At 30.0% G+C, this 23,283-nt stretch overlaps 1 protein-coding gene across 2 annotated transcripts in view; it reads left to right on the plus strand.

Annotated features, from left to right (window-relative positions):
* Nucleotides 1-23,283, plus strand: part of NCAM2 (neural cell adhesion molecule 2) — a 494,626-nt gene that overhangs the window by 263,725 nt on the left and 207,618 nt on the right. For both annotated transcript variants that reach the window (XM_081301845.1, XM_081301846.1), the window contains exons 6-8: nucleotides 8,730-8,847; nucleotides 12,025-12,185; nucleotides 14,823-14,968. In XM_081301845.1, the coding sequence (XP_081157971.1) occupies nucleotides 8,730-8,847; nucleotides 12,025-12,185; nucleotides 14,823-14,968 (425 nt within the window). The remainder of the gene's footprint in view (nucleotides 1-8,729; nucleotides 8,848-12,024; nucleotides 12,186-14,822; nucleotides 14,969-23,283) is intronic.

The raw sequence follows: 23,283 nt of genomic DNA on the forward strand, positions 1-23,283 counted from the left end.
TTTTATTGCTTCAAAATGTTCAAGTTAGTACTATTTTGGTATTTCTTGTCCATTCACCAAAATTCTTTTTAAGGGGTTTCAGCTTTTGAATCACAAATGAAGCTACTATACCCATTTGTCTGTAAGTCTTTGTGCAGACATATGCCTTCAATTCTCTTGAGTAAAATACCCATGAGAGGCATGGGCACATTTTATGGTGGATCTTATGGCATGATAAGACTTGAAAATGCTGCCAAAATGTTTTGTAAAATGTTTGTAGAATCCCTTTGAAAGGGTTCCTAGAATAAGTGTATAGGCATTCCAGTTTCTTCAAGTTCTCACCAAAGCTTCATGGAATCAAAAATTGTGTATTTATACTAATAAATATTTAGTAATTTCATATTGTGGGTTTAATTTGCATTTCTTTAATGAGTAAATACATTGATCACCTTTACCACTAATCATTTATAGCGTTTGTATTTTTTCTGTGGTGCTAGGGATCATGGCTTCACATATGGTTGGTAAGTGCCATACCACTAAGCCAACCTTCAAACCATGGTAAAATGTCTTTTGAAATATTTAACCAATTTTTACTTGTGTTATTTTCTTAAATTTGAGTTTCTAGAATTCCCTGTATATTTTGTCTTTTGTACAGAATTCCTTTATCATATATACAATTTTGGAATATTTTATCCAAAACATGCCTTATTTTTTCATTTTCTTATCACTGACTTTCAAGGGAAAAAATCTACCTTAATAAAGTCCATTTTTTTTAATGAATTGTGCTTGTGTTAAATCTGAGAATTCACTATCTAAACTAAATATGATAAAACTCCACAATGTTTTCCTCTGATAGTTTTAAAACTTTTGATTTGGAATTAGTTCTACACATTTTTTTTCTTCCTTTTTTGGCATTGCATGTCCAATTTTCACCACATTTGCTGAAATGACTTTACTGTAACAATCAAAACCTTACCTTGATTTAAAATAACTTGATAATGTATGTGTTTTAGGGACTGTATTCTGTTCATCTGTTTGTCTTCTTGCCCCAATACCAAACTATCTTGGTTTCTTCAGATTTATAATAAGGGAATGATTTGTTGTAACCTCTTCAATTCCATTATTGTTTTCAGAAGAGTTTCAACATACAATCAAATATTCTAGGTTAATTTCATTTTCATGTTCACTTTGGAGTCATTATATCAATTTTTACAACACATGCATGCACAAACATACACTGCCAAGTATATTGTAGAGTGGTTTTGAAGCTACATATCACTTTTGGGACAATTGTTTTCTTGTAAATAAGGATGCCTCTTTTTGACAAATACAGTATAATTACCTACATATGTGGGTCTTCAATTAGTCTCAGCAGTGCTTCTTAAAGTTCTGTATACAGCCCTAGCACATATTTTGCCAGATTTATCTCTAAATACCCTGTATAATTTGGGTCTGGGGATGTAACTCAATGTTGGTACACTGATCAAGTCAGTGCTTAATTTTATCCCTTTATTTGACTCTCAGCACTGAAAAAATAATTACATGTGTTTGTTGTCTTTCATTTTCAATTTTTAATTGTTTTGATATTAGAAAGGTAGATGAAGATCTATATAGAGGGGGTAGTAAAATTATGTTCTAAAATATTGGGACTGGTGTTATGGCTCATCAGTAAAGTACTTGCCTAGCACATGAGAGGCCCTGGATTCGATGCTCAGCACCACATAAATATAAATAAATAATATAAAGATATTGTGTCCATCTACAACTGAAAAATAAATATTTTAAATAAAATATTACTAAATTTACTTATTGATTTTATTATGTTGTAGTTGGCTTATTATTAGGTTCCAAAGGAATTTCATGATCATACAGTATCACTGTTGACAGAAAACTGGCACAGGACTGATCTCACAAACACACCAAGGACAAAGGCAAAAGCAGATTTATTGTCAGGAACCTGACAAGCTATCTCATGCAGAGAGAGAGCAGCAACTTTATCTCAAGAATTACTTTGGATATGCAAGATTATGGCCATGGGTTAGGGGCAGGGTTAGCCTTTGCAATTGGCTTAATAACCATCACCTGACTTTGTCAAAGGTGATTTTCTATTTCTCAAAGATAGAGATGAACAAGTTTTTACTCCTCAAGGACCGGCAAGTTATTTCTTAAGAATAAGGACTGTGTTCATAAAGTGGGGGTGGGGGAAAGGAAGATGGCTGTAGTTATGCCAACTGTGAATAAATATAGTTTACTTGTGTTTTTCCTAACTAGATGGCTTTACTTCCCTCTTTTCACTGGAATCTCTACTACCTTGTTAAACAAAAGTGATATAAGTGATTATCCCTGCCTGGTCCTTAAACTTTGGAGGGAGGAAACATACTTTCTTACAATATTATGTATCTCCTTAGTTGCACACTAGTAGTTTATGCTTCTTTGTTTTATAATCAAGCTGAGAAAGTAACTTGTTCCTAGATTATCAAGAATTTTTATTAAAAATGGGTTTTGAATTTTTCCATATTTTTTTCTGAATCTACTGAGATGACATCATGAGGCATATTCTTAAATACAATGATTTGGTTAATTCATTTCTTAGATTTTTGAATGTTACTTAGCTTTCTATTCCCACCGGATCACAGTGTGTTATTCTTTTATATATTGTTGGATTTAATTCCCTACAATTTTGTTATGAATTGTATTTTTTTATAGGCTGTCAATCATCAGCTGTCTCCTCTTGTCGTTCCTTTGTCTGATTTTAATTTCAAAGGAAAATTGGCCTCACAGAATAAGTTAGAAAAACTTTCCTTCTTTCTGTTGGGAGAGTTTGTGTTTCATTTAAATTATATTTCCTTTAAATAATTAATTGAATTCATCAGTAAGCCTACTTGGATTTAAATTTTGCACTGTGATAATATAATAAAATATTATTTTAACCCTTTGATTTTAAAAATATTTTTAGGCTATTTTTGAAGTGAAATTTGATAGTTGATATCTTTTAAGAATTTGTCAGCTTTATCTAATCTGCTGAAAATTGTTGACATAAAATTGTTTATAGTATCTTCAAGTTATTTTGTCAATATATTTAGAATCTGTAGTTGAGCTAATGTTCTCATTCTCTTACTATTATTATTTGTGTTCTCATTCATTTTTTGTTCTCTTCCTTCTTCTCTCCCTCTTTTCTGATCAGCCTGGTTAGATTTTTTTCAGTAATGTTCATCTCTCTCAAAAGAAAAAAAGAAAACCCAATTTTGAATTTCTTGATTTTTTTCTCTTTTATTTTTTCATATATTACCTTTATTATTCTATTTTTACTGATGGGAGGGTAATTTGATATTCTTTTTCTGTTTTCTTAGGGTTAAACTGAGTACATTCATTTAAAATCTCTTTCATCTGATGCATGCATACCTATATGTATGTACTGCACTAACTTCTTTCCACCACTCTTGATAATGTTATGTATTTTGCCATTGATTTGAAAATATCTTGTAATTTTCTATTGAATATTCTTTTTTCCAGCAGGATATTTACAATTATATTATTTAACTTCCAAATATATGGAGATTTTCCAGCTGTCATTCTGTCATTGATTTCTAATTTCACTTTAATAGATTCAAAGCATACATTTTGTTTGGTCTGTATATTTTCAAATGTATTTCTTTGTACTTAAAAAGAGTATGAATTATTTTTATGTTAGTTGGAGTTTTGTTAATCATCAGGTTAGGGGCCAACTGATAACTCATTTGGAATTTTTATGAGTTCTTATGCACTAGCTTCTTTATCATTAGGAAATGACTGTGTTTATTCCTGATAAAATTCTTTGCTCTGAAATCTTTCAATGATACTTCTGTATTTCACCCATCCATTTTTCCTATTAGGGGTCTCATGGAATGTCTATTCCTTTCCATTTAATTTTAACCTAAATGTTTCTTGATTTTTAAAGTGACCTTTCATAAGAAGTATACAATGAGGTTTATTTTTTCATCTATACTGACATTTTCTGACTTTGAATTAGAACATTTATATAATTTACATTAAATATGTTATTATATTGATTGGATAGGGTTTAAATCTATTACTTCAGTTTGTTTTCTCTCATCTCATGTGCACATCTTTTCCTACTTAATTTCTTTGAGAGAGTCTTTATTTAGCTTTCATATACAAAATTTATATTTTTCTGTTTTAGAATTATAAATTATGAAGATTTTATCCTTTGTTATTTAAAAATTCTATAAAAATAAATCCCATCTTTTGTGATCAATCTTTAATTACTACATGGCTGTTATCTTTGTTTTGCTCCTCTAACATCAAGTGTCCCACCCTATGCAGTCCACTGGGCATGCTTGGCCACCATCCACTTTGGGGTACAGATCAGGCTACATTGGCACTGCCAAGATGGCTCAGATTCGACCATTTTATGTAGTTTTGAATATGAATTTATTGTGACTTAGCAGATACAAGGTAGACATTGCAATGTGCTACCAAATTCAATATTTCATTATATACTTTTGAACCTGAACACTCTTTCAGATAAAGAGGTTATTGAACTTTTTCTCCATTGGCAAGGTCAATAATTGACTTTTGCAGGAGAAAATTCATCTGCCCACAGATATGTAACTGGTAAAGAGAGGGCCCCAGAGTCCTCTGAAAGGGTATTGGAGACCTTAGAGTTTCTTCAAACATACTTTGAGACTTTCTGCTGTAGGTGACCTCCAAATTGCACTTCTGGATAGCTTAAGTCAGAACTTCCTAAAATAGATAAATGTTGTAAAATATATGTATTTGGCTGTGTTTATCAAGGTAACCTAACATGCCCAACAGTGTTTCCAGATGGTATGGAATACTACACAGTTTGAAAAAAAGTGAGGAAGTTCTTTACATATCATCTTTCACATGGATTATTATACAGACAAAGGTATATTTTGAAGCAGGAAGAAGAAAGAATAAAACTTGGATTAATATTTGCCTAAACAATTCAAGTTATAAAAGTAACTAAGGAAGAAAGAGGTTAAATTGCTTAAATTTTTACTTTGTTTTGAACCTGTGAAGTTGAACTATTTTATAAGTCAATTTTAAAGAAGAGCATATAAATCAGATTAATTTAGTGAACATTTGTAAAATGCAGATCATGATTATGAAAATGCCACAGATCATCTGTTAACATTGTGTTTACTTTTATATTTATGTCCACTGAAAGCAACACTTATTTTATTGAATTGTCAACTTCTCGGAGATCACTAAGAATGGAATTTAAAATGCCAATGCAATGTTTTTCCTTTTTCTCAATCAATGTAATGAGTTATCTTGATCTTCATTATCTTGTAATCTGGTTGCATCAAAGATCTTACTGTTTTCTTCAGATGGATTTGATTTTAAAACTCACTGCTCAACATATCATCATCATTATATCACCACTTTACTGTTTTCACAAATTAGCAATTAATACTTGGAAAGTGTTTGTTACCATTCTCAATCAAGTATGTAAAGACATATTGATTAAATACTATTGCAAGACAAAAATATTAACTGCTGATACTCAAAATCACAAACAACTCATCTGCAGTTTTCTGTAAGGGTTAACTATATATGTTTAGTTGAACCTTGGAGATGTACTATCTTTCAAACTGAAGTTGTAGAATTACTTTTTGGTCCATAATTTGATACTTAATAGTCCTTAAATTATGTTTCTTTAGTTGAAAATATATTCCTGTTAAATAGAAATTTAAACTAAGCAACTCTGTAAGTGAGAAATGGAATATTATTTCAAGAACCAGAACTGTTATTAATGAAAATTTAGAGGTGTTAGATCATATTACAACATTTTAGAAAGTAGTAAAAAGCAAAGCAGATGAAACTGAGAGACAAAAAATGTAGATACAATAATTATGTTAAAGCCTAATATAACCATTGGAAAGTACCAGTTATTTGATCAAAATAATGATAATGTGGTCTCCATAATGGAAGTACCTCATTACAAAAAAAAAGCATCTACATAATATTAAAATTCTTTATTCCATAATATTATAAGAAACTGAGTTTATGAAAAATGCAAAAAATGTAAGTTCATTGAATAATAGGAATTAGTTTTACAAATGTGGTTTCTGAATTTTTCCACTTTTTTATCTTCAATACTTAAATGCAATGGAAGGAATCATGTGATAATTAATTTATGGGAAGACCTAAGAAAAGAAACTAATTTTCTTTGCATATAGACTGAGAATGGCAAAACAAAAAGTAAAAGCAACAAGATACTTTATTATTAAACTGGTCCATGTTTCTTCTTGGTAAAGGACTGAGTTATTTTTGTGATTTTCTAATAGCTACATAGTCTGAAGATTTTTAAAGAGAGAGTAATGATGTAAAATAATTGTGGGGTGACTTTTTAGTGGTCCTCAGATAGATAAACTATCTATGTGTGAATTTAGTCTCTGATATATATTTAGAACTGAAAAGAAATCATTATAAATAGTAACTTTATGCCTGTGTCAGAATGAGATTAGTTATTGCTAGCCAGAATAAATTTGGGGGAATTAATGGATGTTGGTTAGTCTGAACTACTAAAACTGTGACATACTTGGTTAGGGTGACATCCATCTTCCGAGAAATATTTGAGGAAAAGTGGGTAGAGAAATGCTTACAAGACATGGAAGACATATGAAATAGCTGGAGCCATTTTTGAAGAAAGGGAAATTAAACTGTTAAATTAGTGGTATCTCTGGAGCCTAAGCATCCAGTGAGGGCAATGATAACTTGAAGGTAACCAAAGCCTTCATATTGTTGAAAGTTATGAGGCTACTTAAACACCTGCCCTATTTCTAGCAACTAAAGAATAAAAATGGATTTGTTTCCAGGAAGTTTTGACAAATTAACAGATACAGAATACAAATATCAATAAGTGTATTAAAACAGAATATTTCTGTTGCAGTCAAATTTGAATTAAAGTGTTTTTAAAAAGTAAAAATAGAGAGGCATAGGATTTATGAGAAAACAAGAAGACTGAATGAAATACAATTGCAATAACTTTTAATATTGCTTAATTCCACTGTGGAATTTATAATCAATAAAATAATAGTATACATAAAAAATGATTTCCATAGTCCAAAACAGTGGGTATTAAACTCCCTGAATACCTTGGCATTAGAACTAATGAAAAACCTCCTCAGATTTTGATATTATTATTTTACAGACTATTTGGAGAGTATCTTTTCACAAAATTGTATGAACATAAAATATTAGTAGTGTTCTGCTAACCTACACTAAGTTAAGAGAAGAAGTTTTATTAGAAGATTTAAGATAACATAAGCTAATACTATTGAAGTGGTCAGTTTTTATAGATCTTCTAGCTTACTTTACTTTATAAACAAGAAAATCATGTTAAAGAATTAAATAAAGTTTTCCATTGAATGGCAGCTCAGAACAAGAACTGAAGCACCTCATTATCAATTTGGAAGTGTCTATTTATATTTGATGTTAGAGAGAATTTCTGCTAAAAGTTCACTTTTATTTTAATTCCTTAATGTATTGAAAATCTTTACTTTTATAATACAAATAGTAACAGTGCTCTTCAAACTACCTTTATAAATTAGAAAAAGCAAATCAATGCATTTTTATTAAATTGTGTTTTTTTGTTACTATCACCAGGAAGAAAAAATAACATACAGATAGTCAAAGAGCAGTGTACTTAAAATCAAGCATTAATATATTAAAAAGTCATCTTTTTAAATACCATTCATCATTATTATTTTAGAGATAACATGTCAGATCATGTTCCTCATATCTACATCGTAAATTCAGAAACTTGATTTGTTGTGTTTAATGATTGATATACATTTAACTTATTATTCTCACTATAAGTGAGCTAATGAAACATAGTTACTGACCTGAAAATAACATAATGCTATTATAGAGATATTTAATTATAATTAAACTTATAAGTACCTATCTGGCCATGTTGTTTGGATATGTAAAAAATAAATTCATTTATTATGAGAATTAATTTCTAATACTACTTTATCACATTCAATTTAATAAATGAAACTGTGTACTGAGTTACAATTTATGCTTTACTTTGAAATTTAGCTTCTGTTATGGATGTTAGTAACTTGTTTATTGCCAACAGTGCATTTCAGTAACAGTTTCAACCTGTCCAAAATTTGCAGCATATGCAGCTTTTGCAATGTAATTAGTTAGAAATTGGGGATGCTTAATTTTAAAATTGAATTGTTCATGAAAATCTATTTTCATACTCTCTATGGCTTAAGCAGTTTCTCTTCATAAAATGTTTTATAGTTGTTTGAAGAAATTAAGTGCAGTTAATCAGAAAGAACATTATGCTTTGACACCTAATTTGAAAGCCCTGTCTTAAAGCAGTGAATGATTGCTTATGGCATTACATATAGCAATGAGAAACCAAATAGGAAATCCATTTATGCTTAAATTAAATATCAGTATTGATTAAGTAAGGATGGTATTGTCTTCTTGTGAGACATTTTATAAAAGTGTATGTGTTTGTTAAAACACATAGTTCATTGTTTGTTTTAATAGATTAAGAAAAATAAAACAACATTATAAATATTTTCTAATTATTGTACATAAAAATGCATAGCAATGGACATTAATATTCTCTTATTATTAAATTAGAATTTAACATCAATTTTTAATGTTTAGCAGTTAGAAAAAAGGGGACAAAAAGTCTTAGAATGGTGTTGGTTCAAACGTTTTTGTCTCTATTTATTCTATGTCTATCTGTCTTTCAGTGCCACCAGCAATCACAATGCCTCAGAAATCATTTAATGCCACAGCAGAGAGAGGAGAAGAGATGACATTGTCCTGCAGGGCTTCAGGCTCTCCAGAACCTACCATCTCCTGGTCAAGGTAGGTTAAGCATGCATGTGTCGTCTGGCTCATGGAATACTATTTGGATTTTTAATCGTTTTGTCAAGAAGTAAAGCAATGTTTTTAATTTTATCTAAAAATTAATAAGGCTACTGTTTTCAGTTCAATTCCTGAGGTTAATTGCTAAAGAGATAAGCAGTGTGTTCTGCTCTGATTTTGAGTCCAAGGCTGCCCTCATGATGCTTATTCTGTCTTCCAGGGCATGTTTCTGGCTAGAATGGGCCTAGGAATCTGGTAACTAATCCTACCTTTTAATGTTACAACTAGTGTGTCTTGAAATAGATATCCCAGTGTTGCAGGCCACATTGTTATAAGTGTACTTTTTATTATAATGTAATTAATTGTATATTTTATTTATGTGTAGATAAAAGGTAATTATGCAAAGTTAAAACTTCATGAGTTTAATTTGTCATTTTAAAATTGTTCAACCTATCATATGAGTAAAATTTGTATTCTAAATCTACTCTTTAACAGTTTACTTATGTGAGATCTAACTACATCACAGAAAACCTTTCAGGTCAACTATTATGATGAAAAAATATTGTTACAGAATATTATTTTAATAATTTAATATTTCCAAAGAAACTTATTTACTTAGATTTTAAAAAGTTTCATATGTATTCAAAATTGTTTTCTTATATTTAATCAGAAAAATAATAATCATAGGGACAAGAGGAGGCAGAGTCAGAGAAAATAAACTGTAACTTATATCTATAATTTTTCATCTTAGTAGCTTCATATGTCATTATTTTCTTCAATTGAGTAGGATGGAAAAATAATTACTTTAAATGTAAATAGTCATTTTAGCCTCTGGATATAAAGTATGTATTAGGAGAAAGGGAGTATGTGGTCATAACGTCTATAGAAATTACATTAGTTTTAAGGGGAAGTTTTTATTTTTGTGCTTTTTATTTGTAGATGTAGACAGACATCCATGGTCAAACTACCAGCAGGGTTGGTTTCTGATAGCTCTCTCTTAGTGGCTTATACATTGTCTCCTTTTTTGTCATATGCTCTCTCCACTGTCTGGAAAGACTGAGAAAGAGATCTCTAGGATCTCTTCATCTTCTTTTAAGTGCACCTGTTCCATCATGGATAAGTTGCCCCATGTAATCTCATTTAACCTTAATTATGTCCTTAATGGCTCTATCTTCAGATACAGTCACTTAGAGGACTTAAGGAATCAAAGTTTGAATTTGGGAGAGAAGAGCCATTTGGTAGAAGTAAAGAAGACAGTCAAGGAATAAAAATTGAGGAATTATAAGAATATTTCACAAATATAATCAGAAACAAATAAGTGGTATTTAAATAAGTGAGAGGAAAAGCAGCAATTCTACATCTCTCCCTTCATTCCCTTCAAATAGTTGTTTTCTATGTACTGAAAATACTCTATACACTTTTATTGTTAGCCCATTAATCTAATAAGTTCCATTGATTTTCAAATGTTAGGGCTCCCTTATATTCCTTGTTTAAAACCCACTTAAGATATGCTATATTTTTATGTATCATTGTGATAGATATGATGATAATGTTAAGAATTGTTGAATTAATTAATGACTACGAGAAATATAATATTATTATTTTCTCATTCTTAAATTGTTACACCTCAAGGCAATATTGGCCTTATAGGCTGAACAGTGACGTATTTCCTCCTCTTCTATTTCATAATAAAGTTTGTATATAACATTGCTTATTTATCACTTAAACATTTGGAAAATACAAATAAAACTACAGAATACTATATACACATTATTATTATTTTAACTTTAAGGATTTCTACTTCTCTTGGAAATGCACACTTCCTAGTATTTATGTAGAGATGTCATAAGAAACTGGGAAAAATTATGTTATTGAGTCACAAAAGAATAAGAATTTTATTAGAATATGTGTCAGTGTTTACTGGAAAATGTAATCAGAATTTACTTCAAATATTCATGATATATCATAGAAATGTTTTGTTTAATTTTGGAAATATTTTAATAAAATTTTTAGGTTTTTTTTAGTTTCTAATTTATATGAAAAAGTAAATATTCCCACTGACTAATACAAATCCTAAACATTTTATGTTAGTGAGTCCTAAGATCAATTCAGACATTCAAACCACTATATTTTTGTACTAGGAAGAGAAGCAAAGAAGAAAAATAAAGAATGAGGTAAAGGATAATGAGGATAATAAAAAAAAGAAGCAAAGAGAATACATAAAAAGTTTTTCAACTAATAAGGGCAATTGTAGAAATGTTTCAGAGTTTTAATATATTTAAAATATCTCCTATTATACAGTCTAGTAGAAAATACTTGAAAGGTTATATATACCACACTTAGAGCAGAATTAGATCTATTTCATTGTATAAACACTGCATGATTAATGTGATTCTATTACATGTAAAATCAGAAAAGTGAGAAATTATACCCCATTAATGTATGATATATCAAAGTACATAAATGCATTCCACAGTCATATATAACTAATTAAAACAAATAAAAAATTGAGAATATTTATTAAATAAATGTTATTTGTGAATAAAAAATAATTGGGAAAATTTTAATTATTTGTGTCTAAAAGGAAACATAAAAACTTCCTATTTTCCTTCATTAATTAAATTATATCCAGCATAATATTTCTGATTGTGCTTTCACTTGATTTTTTCATTAATGTATTGATAGTACTTATATACAATAAAAATTTTTGATGTGTTTATATTGTACTTACATTGGAATTTATTTAAATAAATTTTCCATAGAAATTATTTTAAAAAATGTGTCCCACCTAGAAAATAAGCATATTTCATAAAGATGTGTTGGCTCACCAACTTAAAATGTATGAAGGGAATAAAAATAACCAAAGAATACTGAGTTTTTGCTAATAATCAAAGTTTAAATTGAACAAATATGCTTTTGTAAACTGACTAAAGTCAAGATTTCAACATTGCCCAATGGATTTCTTGTCTCTAAAGTCAAAACAAATTTTAAGCATAATTTTATTATTTACAGATTAAATTACTGGAGTACTAAAACATACTTTTGATTGGACTATATCACTGTCTATCAATGACAATAACCATGAAATAATTGATGCCTATAGATCAAAAAGTTGATTATGATCTCCTGGGTTATGAATACAAATTTATGAAGAACAACCTTCTTTTTCTTCTTTAGGAATGGCAAGCTCATTGAAGAAAGTGAAAAGTACCTTTTGAAAGGAAGCAATACAGAACTCACTGTCAGGAACATAATCAATAGTGATGGAGGGCCTTATGTCTGCAGGGCCACAAATAAGGCAGGAGAAGATGAAAAGCAGGCATTTCTCCAAGTCTTTGGTAAGTATTATAGCATATTGCCTAAGTCTGAGATGTCTAGAGGGGTACCTGAGTAAACTTCTACTCCGCTGTTAATGCAAACCATTTAAATTTCCATAATTAAATTTGGTCCTATATAATTTACTCCCCTCTGAAATGTATTTTCAAATTTCAGCTACCAAATAGAATTGTCTTAAGAATTACATCAAATCACCCCTTTAAATTTTTGTAGAATATTAGCTGAATCATAACTGAATCTGAACAAAAAAAAATTAAATTGCTTCAATGGATTCTGTAATGTTTTATATCTCCATGAGGGTTAATATTCATGAGTCTTAAATTTCATGTTGGGATCTATTTTCCATTCACTATACTTAAAAAAAAATTCCACATGAAACCCCAAGAGTCCCAGCAGTTCCATAGGCTGAGGTAGGAGGATCACACATCCATAGCCAGCCTCAGCAAGTTAGTGATTAGCCCTACATAACTTAGTGAGACCTGTCTCAAAATAGAAAATAAAAAGGACTGTGGATGTGACTCAGCAGTTAAGATCTCCTAGATTCAAAATCTGGTATTAAAAAAAAATTACATTATGAAGGCTCTGATTTAGAAACATTGAGCTAAACATTGATTGAACTATAATTAAATATCTGTTTTCATTTTACTAAAATAAAATATGTAAATATCCTTCATATTTAGCAAGAGATATAATGTTTACCTTGGAAGTGGATAGAACATAGAGAGTTAGTACTATTTTAGAAAACTTTTGATTTACCTTTTATTATATTTGAACAAGAAAGAAAATTTGCCATTTGATAGTTATATGATTTTTCACTTTAAAAAGTGGAAAAAATTACATTCTCTACTAACATTTAGTATCTCTCCATCTTTGGCAATACTCATCAAAATGCTTTCACAACAAAGAAAAGGAAAGTGAAGAAGGGTGAAATCTCTAAGATTAAGAATGACTAGCATTAGCAGTTGACAGGTATAAGGGTCCCTCTTATATTAACCCCCCAAAAATGATAAAATGTTACATCAGAGTTGTAATCACTTTTTTAATACCACTGAATAAATACTAGCAGGGGGACCACTCTCTTCTCAGTTGTGCCACCATAATAATAAAAGTGCTTTTCAAACCAGAGAAAATTTCATGAACGCTTATATTCTTTTGGGGAGAAACAAACAACCATACCAAAGTATATTAAAATAAAATAATAAAATTTGACTAATAAGATGCTTCAAAAAGAATATGAAACTGGACAAATTGGATAACATTGTTTTAAAAGGACTATAATTTTGTATATCAGAGTGTTGAAAAGTTAGCATAAAGAGCAATGCTAAGGTGATGTTAAACAAGTCTTTAATGAGGAGAAAGAGGAAAAAATTAAGAGCCCAGAGATTGCTCACATAGAGGAAACAGGAAATAAATAGAAATCTATCCAAATTCATAGGAAGTCCTTAAATTATGAAAAGTTTCCAAGTGTTTACCTCTTAAAAAATTGTTGGAGTAGAAATTTTCAAAATAGTTTCTGATTATTGTCTGTATTTCAGTAGTGTCTGGGATGATATTTTCCTCTTCATCATGAATTTTAGTAATTTGAGTTTTCTCTTTTTCTTCATTAGCTTAGCTAGGGTTTATCAATTTTGTTATTTTTCTTTAAAATCTACACTACATAAATATTACTCAGTAAGAAAATAATTAGAAATGGTACTATATGACAGAATTCCCAAGTATAATATTCTCAGATACCTCTATGGATTCATCTGAAATACTATTTTGTTGCTTCTTTTTTTATTAGGATACCAGTGAGAATACAAAGATAAAAAAAGTTTCTGGTGTTTTCATCCTTTCAAATAAGAAATAATAAAACGCTACATCAGGGTTGTAATCACTTTTTTTAATACCGCTAAATAAGTTTGTGTTCCTTTAACACAAAGTAATCTGGAAAGAGTAACTAACTAAATACATTACACATAATAGAATAGTGAATTCTTGAAAATTCTATATGGCATATTCCTGGTATCAGGAATGTTATTTTTTGAGATTAAGAGCAACTCTTTTTTGGTTATAGTCAAATATATTAAAATATTTCTTGTACTGAAAAACAAGTACTGACTTTTAGGCTTTTATCCATTTTGCATCTAAAGAAGGAAAAAAATAAGAAATAATACTTCAAAAAAATTTCTTGGATACTATGTATACTTATAGAGAAGCATATTTTTAAATATTAAGAATTGAAATTAATATAAAATATTTTAGTAGATACAAAGAAATAATTAGTTTAACAATCAATACATTGTTAAAGCAATACCTCCATATACATACTGCTTCAAAAGAGGAAATTTAAATTTGTGACTTTAAGAGAGAAATGAAGTATTTTCACTTTTTGAAAAGAATTATAATTTTTATGTTGGTCTCTAAGCTACTCAAATATTTTAATGATAATAAATGAGTCTTATATTCAGAGTTCTTCTTTCTCCGCTCTTTTTCACTCTACTGGTACTCTTGTAAAGTAAAGCATGCCACTGTAAACTGCTGTAGTTAATCACCTTGTATTGTATTAACATCAACTAAAGAGCCCATTACCCATATTAAGTTCGAACAGTTATTGTCTTCATCCAATATCAATTGAGTAATGTATACATTTTTTACAGTACAGCCTCACATAATACAGCTTAAAAATGAGACTACATATGAGAATGGTCATGTCACACTTGTCTGTGAAGCAGAAGGGGAGCCTGTCCCAGAAATTACTTGGAAAAGGGCAGTGGATGGCATCACATTTTCTGAAGGCGATAAGGTAACATAGACTCAATGTGTAGTGGTGTCCGATAGCATTGTCCTGTCCAGAATTTTGAATATTAACAAATCTCAAGTTAGTATCTAGCTTACAAAGGAACTTGTACAAATCAAAGATGTGGCTTAAATTTTAAAAAAAAAATATTTATTTACTTATTTTTTAGTTGTAGTTTGACAGGATACTTTTATTTATTTATTTTTATGTGGTGCTGAGGATTGAACCCCAGGCCTTGCACTTGCTAGGCAAACGCTCTACCACTGAGCTTCAATCCCAGCCCAATGGCTTAACTTTTTAAAAGGTAACTAACTTAGTTTATCAGAGAAAAATGTCAATGTATAACATTTAAAGATGTTTTTTCCATTAAATTACAGAATTATAATTTTGGGTATTATTCTTAAGGTTGCTTCCAGTGGGTATTTTTATACATTGCATATCTAAAATATTTTGTGGTAATTTTCACCTCCCCATTTGCTCTTTACATGAAAGCAATTCAAATATATAAAATTCTGACTATCATTTACTCTTTAGAAATGTCACTGGGTTTCTGCTTTCCTATAATTTATACACTGAAAAAGAAAAAATATGGGTAAACAAATTTAGCATTCTGATGACCTTTCACCAAAATGCATTCAAGTTACTGAGAAATTAATTAAACATTACTACATGTTTCATGATACTCCACAGATTTTAATTTTTTTTTCTTTTCTATTTTTGTCTATATTTATTTTTCCAAATATAGACAAAAATAGAAAAGAAAAATTTTGTGGTGCAATGGCATGGTACAATTGACATTTCACAGCAATAAAGATGTTGTAATTTGGCTTTTAGATGGTTTTGCTCAGAGTTAAAATTCATTAGTTTTTACAGAATGTCTAGTTTCTGAAATATACGTACACCTAAAAGTACTTCCGACTTACTAGTATATTGGAGTGGAAAGACTTGAAAACATTTGTCTACAGTACATTTTCCATCCCTCCAACTTATTATATTATATTTAACAATCTATTTAACCTCATAAACTGACAAAAATTGCATCTCTCTTGTCCATTTATTAACTTTTGAAAGGATGCTTTTCCATCACCCTTTTTATTTGTTTCATTTCCTCCTCATGATAGCATTTTTTATGAGTGTATATTTTTTGGTAATAGTAGCGCTGTTTTGGCATTCTTGTTTTATATATTCAAGTTGAAAACCAAATTTATAAAATGGGAAATATGATCGCAGTCTTCTTGGAACCACAGTTGTACAGAGTTTACTTTAATATTTTCTTAACATAAAATAACAGATACTGCTATAGCAGAGTTCCAAGTCTAAAATGAGTTAAATTTCAATAAAATTAGTAAAATACAATCAGATATCAAAAACTGTAGAGGATTCTTTCATATTTCAATTTATCACATTTCTGTGGATTAGATCCACACATGTACTTTGTCCCTTATTAAGCATACCTTCCTGTTAGTAATGCTAAACTTTCCAATTGTTTTCTGGTCTACTGAAAAAAAAATCACTAAAAGTTCTCTTCTCAAAATCAGGTTTTATTTTTCATATAATTTATATTTCCATATGTATACACTGAGAATGAAAGCAGATTATATTCAGATATTTTATCAGCGTGATAAAATATGGTCTCGATCACCTGAAACTACACACAAAAATTTCTTCCATAGTATCTGTGAAAACAGTATTCCAGTTTGTGTTTGCTAAGAACTATTTTTATTAGAAAGCACATATTTCTATAAAATGTTTTGATTTGGTAATTTTTCACAGAGAAATTATAGGAACCAAAATATGATTTTTGTGCTAAGATGCTACAATGGATGAAGAAATTACAACTATTTACATTCTATCTTCCCAATTCTCACAAAATACTTTCATATCTGGACACCAAGAAATCTCCTTTCTTCTAAAATCCCTACTGTCTTCAGCAATAAATTTCAAAAATTGAATACTTGCTCTGAGCTTTTAAGAAAGACAAATCTAGTTTTGTATTTCAGCTTTGCTAAATGGTGATTTACCTGTGGCAATAGTATTTGAACTCTTTGATTTCCTTCACCTAAAATATTGATAATTCTTATTTTCCTTTTATTTAAGGATGATGAAGAGTATTTTCAAAAATACATGTCCAACTTAAGTATTCATTACACATTTTTCATCTTTGTCATATTACATAGTGTTCAAGCACAGACTATCTTGTTGCTCTTATTCTGTGTAAATTCTGTTTGCAGAAAGTTCATGCAAATTCTAATACCTAATGTTTGATTGAACAATACTATCATAGATTGCACTGATATCATATCATTCTTGTGATGAAAAGTGGCAGGAATGCAAATGAATAAATGTAATGCACTGTATAAATTGAATCAAGGGTAAGAATCACATGATTATTTTAATAGAGAAAAAGCTTTTGATAAAATTCAACTACTCTTCACTATAAATTGGGTGTAGAAGGATCATAGCTCAACATGATAAATACAATCTTTGATAAACTCATAGCCAATATCATACTGAATGGGGGAAAACTGGAAGCATTTCCTCTGAAATCAGGAACAAGACAAGGGTTTCTACTCTTATCACTCTCATTTAACACAGTATTGGAAATTTTAACCACAGCTATTAGGCAAGGGAAAGAAATAAAATGGGTATGCACAGGAAACAAGAAATCAAATTGCCCTGTTTGCAGATAATGATTCCATTGCTAGAAAACCCTAAAGTGTCCATCAAGTCTCTTAGAATTGATAAATTCATCAAAGTAGAAGGGAATAAAATCATCATACAAAAATCATTGGATTTCTTGTAGACCTACAGGCTTCAAAAAGAGAGGGAAGAAAGGGAAGGAAAGCAAGGAGGAAAGGAAGTGAGGAAGGAAATTCCAAGGAATACACCTAACCAAGGAATTGAAAGCCTTCTGCAATGCAAATTACAAAACACTGAAGAAATTGAAAAAGACTCTAGAAAATGGAGAGACTTCCCTTGTTTATTGATTGAGAGAATCAACATTGTTAAAACAGTCCTCCTAGTGAAAGTGATCTATGGATACATCACAATCTCCATCAAAATGCCAATGACATTCTTCACAGAACTAGAAAAAAACAATGCTAAAATAATATGGAATCACAAAAATAAAAACTAAACAAAACCCTGAATAGCCAAAGCAGTCGTTGGCAGAAAGAACAATGCTAGAAATATCTTAATACCCAGTTTCAAATGTATAATATACAGCCATTATAAGAAAAACATCATGATATTGGCATTTGCAGGTAAATGGATGGTGTTGGAGAAGATAATGCTAAGTGAAGTTAGCTAACACACACACAAAAAAAATGCCAAATGTTTTCTCTGATATAAGGGGGGTGACTCATAGTGAAGTAGGGAGGGAGAGCATGGAGGATTAGATTAATTCTATATAGGGAAGAGGGGTGGAAGGGAAAGGGAGGGGGAAGGGGATTAGCAAGGATGGTGGAATGTGATGGTCATCATTATACAAAATACACGTATGAAGATTTGAATTTGGGGCCAACATACCTTAAAAACAAACAGAGATATGAAAAATCGTGGTATATATGTGTATTAAGAATTGTAATGCAAAAAAAGAGTACATGTATAATGGCATAAGTTGGCGTGAACATACTTTATAAACATAGATATGAAAAATTGTGCTCTATATGTATAATAAGGATTGTAATGCATTCAACTATTGTGTATTTAAAAAATAAATAAAAAGATGAAGAAGAGCAAAAAAAGAAAGAAAGAAAAACATCATGATATTGATATAAAATTAGAAATGTTGACCAATGGCAGAAAAAATAAACTGTGCAATTACAGACATCTGATTCTCAACAAAGGATTCAAAAACATATGTTGGAGAAAAGATAGCCTCTTTAACAAATGATTCTGTAAAACTGAACATCTCTCTGCAGAAAATTGCAAAAAGATCCTTATTTCTCAAACTATACAATAAGTAATTTTAAGTAGATCACTGACCTTAATGAGACTTGAAAAATTTGAAAATACTATAAGAAAACATAGGGGAAACAATTTAAACATTGATATAAGCAATGCTTTCCTGAACAGGACTTAAATAGCTCAAGAAATAATAATTTACAAATGGAATTACATTAAACTAAAAAACTTCTGCACAGCAAATGAACAGAAAGAAGAGACTACCTATGGAATGATAAAAAAGTATTTGCTCAGTATTCATCTGGAAAAGGAATAATATTGAGGATATATAAAGAACTCAAAAAAAAAACTTGAGAAAAAAAAACCCAAATAATTCAATTTTTAAAAAAGTACAAGTATATTTCATAAATATATGAAATCATGTTTAACATATTTAGCCTTCAGGGAAATGTAAATCAAACCTACATTGAGATTCCACCTCACCTGGGTCAGACTGGTTATTGTGTAGGAAATAAAAAGTAACAAATGCTCTTCAAAATCCAAGAAAAATGGAACATTTAAGCCTTGTTGGTGGAAATGTAAATTAGTAAAGTCACTATGAAAAACAGTGTGGAGATTCCTCAAAAACCTAAAAATAGAACTACCTTATGATCTTTCAATAACTCTCCTGGATACATACCCAATTTTTTAAAATTAAGCATACTATGGAGATACATGCATCACATACCCATGTTTATCATGACACAATTCATAATAGCCAAGTTACAGAATCAGCCTTGTTGCCCATATGTGTATAGGTACACACACACACACACACACACACACACACACACACACACACACGCCATTGGAGAATTACTCCACCATAAAGAAGAAGGCACTCATTTACAGGAAAATTGAGGAAACTAGAGAGCATCTTGTTAAATAAGTGAGTCCAAGAAAGGTAAGTATGGAATATTTTCTCACAAATGTGGAATCTTGAAAAACCACTAGAGAAGGGGAAGAGGACCAGAGTGAGGAGGCAGAGGATAAGAGGGGGCTATTTGGAAGGTGGGTATGATCAAAGTTTGTATTTATACATGTATAATATGTCACCATGAAACCCATTATTTTGTGCAATTAATATTTGCTAATAATTACAATAATCAAGGAAAGAAAGTGACATGAAATAATACTTTCCACAATAACCATTAAGAGATGCTATCGTGCTTTCTCATCCTCAATGTTAATTAATGTTTGTACCTCAAAGCCTATGAATGATACTTAATGAGTGGCTTCATTTGGTATCATATGGATGGTTTTCAGGCCATACTTTGGCAAGCTTTAGTGTAAGCTAACATGAAATTTAACAACTAATCCTTTTAATAGGAAAATGTTCTTAATAATAACTTATGCCTCAAATAGGGACTTGATACAACACAAATTAAAGTTACTATTGTGAATACACCTGTCGAAAGCTTTGATTAAACTGCAAAAATAAAACATCTTCTCCAGGCATGGTAGCACATGCCTATATTCCCAGTGGCATAAGAGGCTGAGGCAAGAGGATTGTAAGGTCAAAGCAAGCCTCAGCAATTTAGTGAGACCCTGTCTCAAAATAAAATATTTTTTAAAAGCTGGGGGTGTGGCTCAGTAGTTTAGCATCTTTGCATTTAATCCCTAGTACCAAAATAAAACAAAATAAAAACAAGTAAACCATCTTCAGTATCATGGGGCTCAAACTAATAATTTTATCCATTGTACTTATCAAATATGTTCTTACTTGTAGACTTTTAAATGGGATATCAATTAATAGCATGCTTCTTCTTGTGTAAGTTTATAACTAATCAATAGATAAAACAAAAGAAATTGGGATAAAATATTATGTGGCTTAAATTCTACAGACAATTGAGTGCTCTTATACTTAACACAAGAATTAGATAAACATATTCAACATAGTTTTCAATGGATTAGGCCTTGCATAGAAAATACTGTTACTTCCATAGATGAGAGCAATGGAGATCTATTGGTCTCTGTCAGAATTTCCTTTCTGAAGAGAAAATGTAGTGGTAGAAAAGAATTTCCAATCTTCATGTTCACATTTACTCATCAGATATTTCTTTATTTCTAATTGAAAGAAATAAGGCAGTGTGAAAACTCATTATGGTATTATAGAGCTTTCTTCTTATGGGAAAAAAGTTACTAGTCCATCAGAAGTGTTAACTCTCCAACAATATCCTGTTAATAACATTTTAAAAATCATAGTAAACCTTATATAAAATTTTCTAATATTCTTATTGCACAATAAGTGACCCCGAAACAGTGGCATAAACCAACCAGTTTTTCATTCATGCTTGAATATCGCTTGAACTCTCTAATGTGCTTGCACTTAAATGTTGTCTATAGTTGTAGTTCTGAGAAGGTTCAACAGAGCTTAAAAGTCAAGAAGGCACACTTAAGTGGCTGTCAATGCTTCCTGTGGACAGTGAGCTCATTCGGAACTGTCAATTGGAACACTTACATGGAGTTTTTCCAGTATGACTGTATTAATATAGTCTGTCCTCATATATGTCAGCCATCTTATTCCAGAGGAAATGTTGCAAGAATACCACACTAGACAGACATTATATGATCTTTTCTGAACTAGTCTTAGAAGTCATGCTTTACCACTATTTCTGTATTATAATGGTTGCAAACAAATTATAAGGCCAGCCTAAATCAAGAAGAATTAAACCCCTCTTATTTCTTTCACACAAATGGTACTGAAAGATAAATGTTATGATATTTATATAAAATTTGCCACCATTTTCTGGTTCCTGATGTTAACAATCCTTCATTGCTTTGTGAAAGATATTGAACAGTTGAACTATGCATATTACTATTCTTGCATAATATGAAAATATCTTTAAAAATATCATCAAAATAGTGCTTAGAAATATAATATTTTATTTTTTAAATTTTCAAATGTTTAGCTTTTTATTTATTTGTTTATTCTTTGATACCAGAGATTGAGCCAAGGATCCCTTATCCACTGAGCCACATCCCCAGCCCATTTTTTATTTTTCATTTTTAGATAGCATCTTGTTAAATTGCTCAGGGCCTTGCTAAATTGCTAAAGCTGGCTTTGAACTTGTAATCTCCTGGCACAGCCTAGCAAGCCACTGGGATTACAGTAACATGCTACCATGCTCTAACAAACAAATCTCTTTTAAACTAAGTACTCTTTTATTTAGAATCCAAAGTATCTTAACTACATTAAATACATATAATTTCAAGAGGTCTTCAGATAAACTTCAAATACTTTTAAAAGCATATCCACTTCCTTTACAAGTATTTCCAAATATCCTTTGTTATTTGAGGATAAAATTTTCTCCCTATTTTATTAAATTAACTGTCTCTAATTTATAATTATCAGTTTGTTTTAAGTTTCATGGAAATTTACTTTAGTGGTAATTAATTTTATTTGTGATATTTCTATTAAAATGCAATTTATATACTATGGTTATCTAAAAGTTCATTACTTTAACAGCCCTATTTTAAAATACATGGAGTCTTCGTTAGGTATACATTCATATAAAAATCAGAAACCCTATCATTTTTATAATGTTATCTATATTTAATTTTAGTAGTGAAATGTATACAATAAAGCTTAAAACCAAACCGAAAATACTGTTATGATATGTAAAAGAGACATGAAGATCAAATAATCATATACAAATAAAAATTTAAGTTTTTGCATTAAAGAGCTTTTTTTAAAATTAAATAAAACTCTGGTTCTTTCAAGGGAATGTGTGAGTTTGTGTGCCCAAATTGTTTAGTCATAGTCCCTGGCAAAACAACAACAACAAAAAAAAAAACACTCGGTGTATATTTCCACCGATATTAATACCTCTTAACTATTTCTGAACCAAAGTTTCTTTAAATCATTCCTGCCTATGATTCTTATTGATCAATACATGTCATTATAAGTGAAAACACAGATATTGATGAATTATGAATGAAATTCATGGAAAGTTTCACAGAAATCGAAGTTCAATCCTGACTTTTTAATTTTGATACTTCATTTCCATGCCACTTATGTCTGAATTCAGTTTTTGCATATATAAAGATGGTTAATCCTAAAACATTCCTGGAAAGGTTTCTAAACATGAAATGAGATCATACATAAAAAATATCCCAAACACAAATCGAACGACTTAAAAGTTTTATTTCCTATTGTCTTTGGAGCTATCTAGGTTTTTTGTTTTTAGAATTAGGTTTATCATATGATTGAATTCAAGTCTTTCACAAATGAAAAAAATGATCATGTTAATTCTGTGTCATTGATTGCTCCCCCCAAAGAGACCAGGTAGATGCTTTAATTAGCATCTTTATAGGTCCTCTGTGAAGGAATAACATTCAGAAGAATAATAGTCTTCTGCCTGTACATATTTGTA

This window comes from Spermophilus citellus (assembly GCF_964194105.1).
Source record: "Spermophilus citellus genome assembly, chromosome: 7".
Taxonomy (NCBI): Eukaryota; Metazoa; Chordata; class Mammalia; order Rodentia; family Sciuridae; genus Spermophilus; species Spermophilus citellus.